This window comes from Macrobrachium rosenbergii, chromosome 19, assembly GCF_040412425.1.
Source record: "Macrobrachium rosenbergii isolate ZJJX-2024 chromosome 19, ASM4041242v1, whole genome shotgun sequence".
NCBI lineage: Eukaryota > Metazoa > Arthropoda > Malacostraca > Decapoda > Palaemonidae > Macrobrachium > Macrobrachium rosenbergii.
In genome coordinates, this window is record NC_089759.1 from 21,121,657 (window position 1) to 21,131,939 (window position 10,283).

A 10,283-nucleotide genomic window follows, 5' to 3' on the forward strand; every position below is an offset into this window, starting at 1 on the left:
ATAATGTACTCAATGGGTTTTGATGTTTTGTACTGAAAAGGTTAAAACCAGTAAACTCCTTTGTTCTCAGTTACGGGAAATAGTTTATCGTAACGTAGTAACAACTCACGGTTTTACGATTTTATTCTCAGTATATTCTGTGAACGTGATTTCGTGTGCTATATTCCTTAAACAGAAGCAACACTGATCAGTTTTGGCAGGCGTGTATGTGACTACATTGTAATGTTTACTATAATGTGAACTGAATTAAAGTGGTCATACTTGTTGTGCATAAATGAAGGAATCGAAGATATTCATAAATAAAAATTGAATAAATAATCAAGAGGCGCAGTTTTACAGGTATTCATAACATCACGACAAATAGGACCAACTCACCTGTGCGCGGAGACCAATCATATTGGAGTGCTTCGTTTCCTGGAGATTCTTCTTCTTCTTCACTTGATGGTGGAAGTGTGGTTCCTCTGTGAACTCGGGGAGCTTTTATAGGGGCAGCTTCCTTCCAGCCGCGTTTACCTGTTCCAGAAGAGTCGAAGAGGCTGAGTTGCCAACGAACCTCGTTACAAGTAAATGTTTTGTAAATTCATTCCAATTATACATTTAGATCTAAACACGATGCTTATAAAAGATTTATTTTCGAATCAGATAAATCTATTTGTATATGTAAGAGGAAAGACATGGTGATCTAAAATATTTTTAAGGTTAATATGAAAGTTTACCCCTCTGGATTTTGTGACTGAGAACTGTAAAACCCGGGAATATTTTGGATGGCGGGAATACCGATGAACATATTCGTTAGTTCGGTAATTGTTTCCTGTTCCTTTCATAGGATTTTCCAGCCATGTCCTCTGTGGCATTTTGAAGATTTTTTTCTTTCTTTTTCTATGACTCCTCTCTTCGGTAGGAGTTGACCTTGAAGTACGCAACGAATAGTACTTTAGGAGTAACGCAGCTGGAGTAAAGCTCAAGGTCACAGACAGGTGATCGACTCCCGTTCGTAGTTACGTAAAATTTGACTCAAAATTCTCAAAGATAAATTAATCGAATAGCTAATTCTGGGTTGCATTTGTCATGGACTGACTTAAGTAAGAATAATTAAATACTCAGTTATAATTGTGAAATTACTCTTGGATGAATCTGTTCTTGTTCATTGACATTTTTATGTTGAGTATCTCATACTCGACAGAAATTAAAAAGGCTTGGATAAAAAGGTGTCGAGTATATGATAAATAAGAATTAAATAAAATTTGGGAATATTTATACGGCACTGATAATGATGACCGCCCCATTTTTTTTTTTTTTTAATTCCGACAGAAATGACAGTCTCTTTGTGCAAATGACAGCGGAAGGAGGGTGAGAGATAGTTGACTACATTTATTGCCTCATTTCATAAAACTTGCAACATCCTATAATCGCTGTCTTCATCAAAATGGCGACGTGCTGTGCCCAAAACAAAATATCAAAGTACACCTATAGAAAAGAAATTTAGGTAACAAAAAGCAAATCTGTTACATCAAGCAAAACCTTAGATAATTATTGTACACGTTAATGTAAAAATCGCAGTGATATTCAAATGTTTAGTTTTACTTGTTTATTTATTTATTTATTTATTTATTTATTATTAGTTTTTTTTTTTTTTTTGTCTTTGATGAGCAAAAATGTTGAAGGGTTCATTTTGAATTTCGTTATTCTTCTTTGCGGTTTAAGCTTTTCCCAAACAACCAAATCACTCCCAATTTGTGGGCGTTGTATCTGTTTGTTCCTCGTCGCCTCTTGTTTCTCCTGCATTCATCATCAAACCCATTACCGTTTCCTTCTGACGTATCCAGTCGCGTTCTCGAAGAATCTTCAGTTTTTCTCTCTCTCTCTCTCTCTCCTTTGGGTCCTTTCCTCAGTGATGACAACGATATGCAGAGTAAATAGTAATAGAAAGCTTAACAGACAGTGTGAATAAAGGTCACGGTCAGAAATTTGACCAAATTCCGTCCGTAATTATGTAAAATTTGACGTAAAATTCTAAAAAGTGGAAATGGATTGAATCGATATGTCTGGATATTTATATCACACTGATAATGATGACTGCCCCATTTTTTTTTTAATTCCGACAGAAATGACAGTCCCTTTGTGCAAATGACAGGGAAAGGATGATGAGAGATAGTTGGCTAAGTTAATTCTGTCTCATTTCATGAAACTTGCAGCATCCTATAATATCACTGTCCTCACCAAAATGGCAATGTTCTGTGCCCAAAACAAAGCATCAAAGTACGTCTAAAGAAAAGAAACTTCGGTAACAAAAAGCAAATCTATTACATTGGGCAAAACCTTAAATAATTATTATACACGTTAATGTAAAAATCGCGGTGATACCACATATTTAGTTTTACTTGTTTATTTATTTATCTATTATTATTATTATTATTATTATTATTATTATTATTATTATTATTATTATTATTATTATTATTATTATTATTATTATTATTATTTGTCTAAGACAAGAAAAAATGCAGAAGGGTTCATTTCGTTATCCTTCTTTGCGGTCTAAGCTTTTCCCAAACAGCTAAATCACTCCCAGTTTGTGGGCGTTATATCTGATTTTTCCTCGCCGCCTCTTGTTCTTCCTGTATTCATCAAACCCATTACCGTTTCCTTCTGATGCATCCAGTCGCGTTCTCGAAGGATTTTTAGTGTTTTTTTTTTCCTTGTGGGTCCTTTCCTCAGTGATGACAACGATACACAGAATAAACAGTAATGGAAGCCTAACAAACAGTCTAAGTAAAGGTTAAGGTCAGAAATTTGACCGAATTCCGTCCGTGATTTTGTAAAATTTGACGTTAAATTCTCAAAAGTAGAAATGGGTGGAATCGATATGTCTAACTGCATTAAGCGTGGATTAAAATAAGTAAGAATGATTACTCTCCCAGTAATAATTGCGAGTCATATTACTCGTACATGAATCTGGTCTTGAACCTTGAGGTTTTTTTATGAAGAACTGCGTACTCAACAGAAATTCGTGTAAAATAGAGGAATTGATTCTTTAAGGATTAAAAATGTATTAAATGTTGAACATTCTTTGGAAAACTTCATTATACTTTTGCCACTCTGATAATGATGACAGTACCATTTTTCAAATAATATTACAAAGGGAAATTATCCTTTGTGCTCATAAACAGAGGGTTATTAATAATAGATAAATTAATAATGTTTTATTTCATGAAGACTGCGATATCTTCACCGTCATGACTCAAAACATGTAAAACTATTACATGAAGGCATGTTTGTAACATCATCAGCATAATGTCTGTGGCAGCCATTAGATGGGAGAAAAGTTTACGACATTTGTCACAATATCTGAGTAGATAGCAATAAAGAGGTGTTAGTAAGAGAGGACATGAATATCGAGGAATGAAGAGAGTAATTGCAGGATTGAGACGAATGGTGCATTGTGTGTAGGCGAGTTCTACGAGCTGCTGATTAGCTTCCTTGTAATTGTGATGCCAGTATGCAATATCAAGCTAATCTCTTAATCAGTCATTATCTGCTTACATTATAGAATCACTGACAAAATTAATTCCGTTCAGATGTGATACTCCTGAAGTTTTCAGCAGGTGTTCATCCACAGTTCAGACTTTTGTCATGAGTCAAACTCATACGGAAATTTATTTTTGAATATATATATATATATATATATATATATATATATATATATATATATATATATATATATATATATATATATATGAAATTAGAAGACCCATAAAAACTGAGTCAGCTACTCACTGGGGCGTTTCAGTAAGGTATACCTCATGGTCCAGTTGTTCAGGATTTTTCCTAATAATATTAAGGACACTGACCAAAACATGAATAGGAGTGATGCCAAGTTTATTTTCAAGAACAGTTTCCCGTACAAGAGGATTGTGGAGTTTGACATTATTAATCAGACTGAAGATATAAATCCCTCGGGGCCCTTAGGGAATCCGACAACAGGGACGACTTAGTTTTGAGACCTGTTCTCAAGTGAGTGTTTCCACGGATCGACTACCTTCAGAGTGGACACCCAAATGCGAAGTACTCAGGACCACTATTAAAGGATATCTTGATCCCTCCCATCACAGAGCAAAAAGTTCTCTTGGTGCGGATTCTGGAATTTTAATAAATCAGCTTTTTCAATTTCATTATCACTGATTGGTGTTTAAAGTAATGCTTTTCTTGTTTTTTATACAAGACAACTAGAACGAAGTAGTATTTATTTGAGATTCTTTTGACAGTTCATACGTTAAGTATTAAAATTCTTGATAAATTAGTTTTTATGTACTTACAAAACATCATATTAACTCAAAAAATGGAATGTGATTTTTCTTTCTTCTAAAAGTTTAGTTCGTGCTTATCGTGTTATATAACTTGTAGAATTTTTATAAACTGAGTTTTTAACAGAAATGATTTTTATTCTTAACTGATGGATGAAGAATTTCTTGATGACTCAATTTAGGTTTTACGTTCACTTAGGAATTTAATAGCTAAAACAAAAATTCACAAGCAACTTTTTTATTAGGAAAATATTGTCACCCCACAAGCTGTAAGACCACATTCCAAACAAACTGATTCTGGAATCTTTCGCCGGAGAGCTTCCTGACATAAGACCCAGTTCCAGCGTTCCAGGTCTCTTTTTCTTCTTGTGTGCAATAAACCTTTTGCGTTGTCGGTTTAGATGGAAGGCTTCTATCTTCCATATCCGTAAGGCCTGTGTCCAAAGCCTCCAAAGCCTCCAAAGCCTCCACCAAATGGTCTGTGACCGAAACCTCCGTGACCGAATGGTCTGTAACCGAATCCACCACCGAATGGTCTGTTTCCGAAGCCGCCTCCAAAACCGTGGCCTCCGAAACCACCTCCAAAACCTCCAAAACCGCCTCCAAAGCTTTTGAGTGAAAAGAAATGGATAAACTTAGTAAATGAAAAAAAATTCCGTTCATGAATGGAGTAAAAAATTCATTGGCACATACATGCGATAATATGTAAAAAACCAAAATAGTTAACAATAGATAAGTGGGCCAGTAAGCAATATATTTGTTTAGATGAAAGTAATTGTAATACCATTTGAAAGAGAGAGAAAATACCAATAAAAAAAAAACTATAAAATAATGCTAAAAAGTCATCCCAGTTAAATGTAACCGAATGTTGTAAGACACTGAAACCGAAAACAACCGAAAAGTGGCCTTACCCGTGTCTGTACCCTCCGTTAGGGTCGGCGGAGACGCAGAAGACCAGGGCCATGAGGGCCACTAGGAGAGCAACCTGACGGAGAAAGAAAGTTTGGTTACATTATGAAATAATTCTATCATTTCCATAATCAGTAACATGTAAAATAAATGTATGTAACTTCACTGAGAGAAACATACTGTAATATATACATACATATATACACACACACACACATATATATATATATATATATATATATATATATATATATATATAGATAGATAGATAGATAGATATATATATATATATATATATATATATATATATATATATATATATATATATATATATATATATATATATATATATATAAATGTACTGTATGTATGTATATGTATACATGTATGTAAATATGGAAATGGAATCTTCGATTCTTCACTCCACTTAATAGGAAGACGATGCATTGAAGGTGTAAGATTATGTAACTGGTCTCTTACTTCAAGTTATATCGGTCACTAAGATCATTCACAAACTACCTTTAACTTATTCAGTGGCCTTTGATATTTTTCTGCCGGAAAGATTGTAAGCCAACGACAACTTTGTGCTCAGGTACGTGAAATATTTCATCGTTACGTAGTAACTACTCACGGTTTTACAATGTTATTATATTTGTGGGAAGGTCAGAAACGTGACTCCGTTCTGATACTCCGGATGCTTTTTCGAGTCCTACTACGGACGTCAGAATTCTTCATACTCTTGCATTTGGATCTCAGGCCTTGTAGTGACAAGCGTATTAAAAAAGTGGAAAGATTTGGACACTGGTTATTACAAAGACATTCGTATCTGGTAAAAAGTGACATGTAGAATATATATATATATATATATATATATATATATATATATATATATATATATATATATATATATATATATATATATATATATAGGCATATATGCTTAAATAGAAAGGAGACTGATTCAGCTTTGTCAATCGTGTTTAAGTCTAACCGTTCCTAATGCGACTACGTTGTAATGTTTGCGATAATGCCAACTAAATTAAAATAGTCTTACTGTCGTGCGCACCATATACGAACAGAAAATATTTACACATATAATCTTGCAAAAATAATCAGAATCCTCAGCTGTAAATTTCTTCATACTGTCTCGACAAATAGCGTCAACTCACCTGTGAGCGGAGACCAGTCATATTTGGGTGTTTTGATTCCTCGAGATTCTTCTTCCTCTTCTTGTGATTGTAGAAGTCTGGTTCCTCTCAGGACTCTAGAGGGCTTATATAGGGACAGCTTCCTTCCAGAAGCACCTTCCTGTTCCAGTTTGGCGCTCAGGGAGGCAACGTTGCCTACGTGCTTATTTGCTAGTAAATATCTCGTAAATTCTTTCCAAGCATACGCATGGAGCCACGATCAGAAATGCTTAATGAGATCTTTTGAATTTGACAACTCTATTTGTATTTGTAACGGGAAGGTTATAATGCTTTAAAATGTGTTATATGGTGTTAAAGACAATTGTCCGGAAGGACACTGTAACTGAGAAGAGTAAAACCTGCGAATATTGTTTATGGGGGGAACACCAATGATCATATTCGTCACACAGGTAATTGTTTCCTGTTCCTTCAGTGTGATTATATATATATAAATATATATATATATATATATATATATATATATATATATATATATATATATATATATATATATATGTGTGTGTGTGTGTGTGTGTGTGTGTGTGTATAATACATATATATATATATATATGCGTGGTGTGTGTATCTGTGCAAATACTATGTTTGATCCATTTTATCTCTGAGAATTTTATCAACTTTTACGTAATTACGAACTGTCCTCTATCACCTGTTTGTGACCTTGAACTTTTATGTATATATATATATATATATATATATATATATATATATATATATATATATATATATATATATATATGCATATTTATATGGATATATATACATATGCATATCTATCTATCTACCTATCAGTATATATATATATATATATATATATATATATATATATATATATATATATATATATATATATATATATAAATACATACACACATATATATATGTGTTTGTGTGTGTATGTATGTACAGTATATTTAACATTAAGCAGTTTCCCTTAACAGTGTGACTAGGGTTAAAAAAATCATTGTTCTTTAATTGCTGAATCGTGGCTGAAGCCACCCTGCATAAAACATCCATAACATTAGCCGTTGCATACTCCTACAAAGAAGGCTCATCAGCGGCTCGTTGAAACATCTGACACACGCTTCGTCCTTCACTTCTTTCTTCATGCAATCTCAAACTCTCCGTATATTTATTCAGAAATATCCAGGCCGTCATCTTCTTCCTCTTTACATTTCCAAATTATACACACGTTTCACTAGCCCGTCTTTTTCCATTCTTTCTGCATAACAAAACCACCTCAAAATATTTTTTCACATCAATTTTTTTTTATATTTATCGCCTTTCATTATATCTTGCTTTTCAAGTAGTATGCAAACTCTTCATCTCATCAGTCTCAACCGTGTTTTATTTCATTAGCATTCAGTTTATCCACAACTCACTTCCCTGATGGTGAGTTGGTTCAACAGTCTCACCATACACTTCAGCCTTAGCTTCCATAAACACTCCAGGCCTCATCCAGTTTAGCATATCCCGGAACCTTCCTTTCTTCACTTATTTAGTGACGTTATTCTTCTCTTTTGTTACCATCGTCCGTTATGTTGCTTCCATTCCTCCATTCGTTGCTCCACCTTCCTTGCGACTATGTACCCTTAAAACCTTACTCACGCCCACATTTGCTTTCAGTTTCTCCTTTTGCACAAACTTTCTCACTTTCGCAAGTCTCTGCAGAGTTTCTTCATTATCACCATTCAGTACTGTATCACTTGAAAATATAAGCCATTCTAACATTCATTTACAACTCTTTTCCTTATCCTTCAACACTTGGATGACATGCAACGTCCTTCATCTAAATTCTCACACCACTTTATCCATGAAGTATTAAACAATTTAATGTAAACACATAACCATCCTTGTCTCAAACCCACTTTTACATCAAACCAGTCACTTTCCTGCCTACATATTTAAACATACACTTTAGATGCATCCTGACAAATTTTAATCATTCTCAGCAACCTACCTTTTACACTTTAAGTTTATTATAAGCTGTTTCTAAGTTCATGCATACTTTCACTGGAAACTTTCAAACTTGTACCAACCTTTTTTTATAAAACACTTTTTCCACATACTCCAATCGATCTTAAACCCACAATGTCCCTATGCGACTGACCAGGGTGTATAAGGTATTGCTGGACGAGGGAGAGATTCCAGGGGAATAGGTGTGAGGAGCAATTGCTTCCCTGGTCAAGTATGAATTGCAGGGGCGCAATTTTACTTCTCATATTAGGAAAAGTATGGTAGAATTTTATAGAGAAAATAAAGCAAATGACCGAAGGATCGTCAAGGGAAGAGCTGCTTGGGTTTAGACAGGGAAGAGGGTTTGTCCATCGCGTGGGTTTTATGAGTCACGAGAATTTGGAAATTAAAGCCAAAAAAACTTCATGCAGCGTACAAGCACTGAGATAAAGCTATTGGTGGAAGTAATACAAAAGCAATGTTAAGGTGTTGAAAACGTTCGATAGATGATTATTTGACGAGAGGGATAAAAAGTTATCAAGAAAGCAGGGAAGAAAGTTTTAAAAGTTTATAGATAAGACAGTAGCGAGTCTAGTATGAAAATAATAAAGAGGCAAGGGTGCATTGTGTCTACATGACTTTTTAATTCATTTTTTGATAGGAAAGATGCCAGAAGTCAGAGGCAAGACAAGTGGTTGAAATTTGAAAATGACACAGCATTGATTGGCATAGCAAGAAGAAACTGCAGATGCAGGTGTAAGAGTTTAAAAGTGGTTGCAAGGAGAGGGTAATTATGAGGAAGACTAAAGTCACGAAGGTATGGAAACTATGAGGATAGAATAACGAATGGAAATAAGAATGCTGGAGGATGGAAGCAGGTTATTCATAGTATCTGATGATGGTAGCAAGAGAAAAGTAATGAGTCACCGTAAAGGTTAGGCAAGCCAAAGATGGGAAGTATGAAGATACTGGTGAGCTAAGCCTTATCCGTGGCAGAGCGGTGTGGAACCAGAATTTGAATGAAAGAAAAAGGTCGAAGGTGTATAGATGAGCTGTTCACATTGTAGGAAAAATAAAGGCGTGGAAAGGTATATAAGGCTCGGTAAAAAAAAAAAAAAAAAAAAAAAAAAACAGTGTAAGTGTAAAAATGGAACTGAGTCTTTTTTTTTTTAGATGGTTTGATCACGCGGAAAGAATAGAGGCTTATAGGATTGGTAGAAAGACAGTAAAGTACAGAAGAATTAGGAAAATGCTGGTGACATAGCATAAAAGAGGTGTTAGGAAAGTATATCATCATCCATGAACGAACAGAGTGCATGCAGGATAGAGATGAATGGTCCATAGTGTGTAGGGAGGTTCGGAAGTCGGCTGATGAACTTGCTCATAGATGTGTGTGCGAAATGACTGATGGTCTCGAATTTTTCTGCAGAGAGTATTCATCTGCAATTCAGAAGAAGAAGTATGTGGCAAAGAGCGTAGCTTCTTTTGTTTTCCAAAGCTACTTCCTCTTATGGAAACTTATTGTTGGAAAACAATATACATGTAATATATATTTATACTGTATATATATATATATATATATATATATATATATATATATATATATATATATATATATATATATATATATGTATATATAATAAAAAGGCCCATATAAACAGTGTTCTGTGATTTTCTTACACATGAGGAACACTGACCATAGCATGAATAGGAGTGAGGCCAATCATTAAAATTCAAGAATAGTTTCCTGTACAAAAGGAAGCTTCTGAAATTTGCCATCATTAATCAGACTAAAGATATAAATCTCTCAAGAGGGCCGCTGGAAATGCAATTAGTTTTAAGACCTTTTCTCGATTAGTGCTTCAACGGATCACAGACTGGGCATCCCAGATGCGGACTAATGGGGACC

At 34.3% G+C, this 10,283-nt stretch overlaps 2 protein-coding genes across 2 annotated transcripts in view; both read right to left on the reverse strand.

Moving 5' to 3' along the window:
• LOC136848464 (glycine-rich protein 3-like) overlaps positions 1–488 on the reverse strand; it is a 1,754-nt gene extending 1,266 nt beyond the window's left edge. Inside the window, exon 1 of the mRNA XM_067120750.1 lies at positions 376–488. Within this exon, the coding sequence (XP_066976851.1) occupies positions 376–396 (21 nt within the window). The 5' untranslated portion in view covers positions 397–488. The remainder of the gene's footprint in view (positions 1–375) is intronic.
• A 3,348-nt stretch (positions 489–3,836) lies between these two features.
• LOC136848465 (neuropeptide-like protein 33) lies at positions 3,837–6,779 on the reverse strand. Its single transcript, XM_067120751.1, has 3 exons — positions 6,383–6,779; positions 5,216–5,289; positions 3,837–4,912 (listed from the first exon to the last, which is right to left on the reverse strand). The coding sequence occupies exons 1-3, from the start codon at positions 6,401–6,403 to the stop codon at positions 4,717–4,719; spliced, it is 291 nt and encodes a 96-aa protein (XP_066976852.1). The 5' UTR covers positions 6,404–6,779; the 3' UTR covers positions 3,837–4,716.
• Between the last annotated feature and the right edge of the window lie 3,504 nt (positions 6,780–10,283).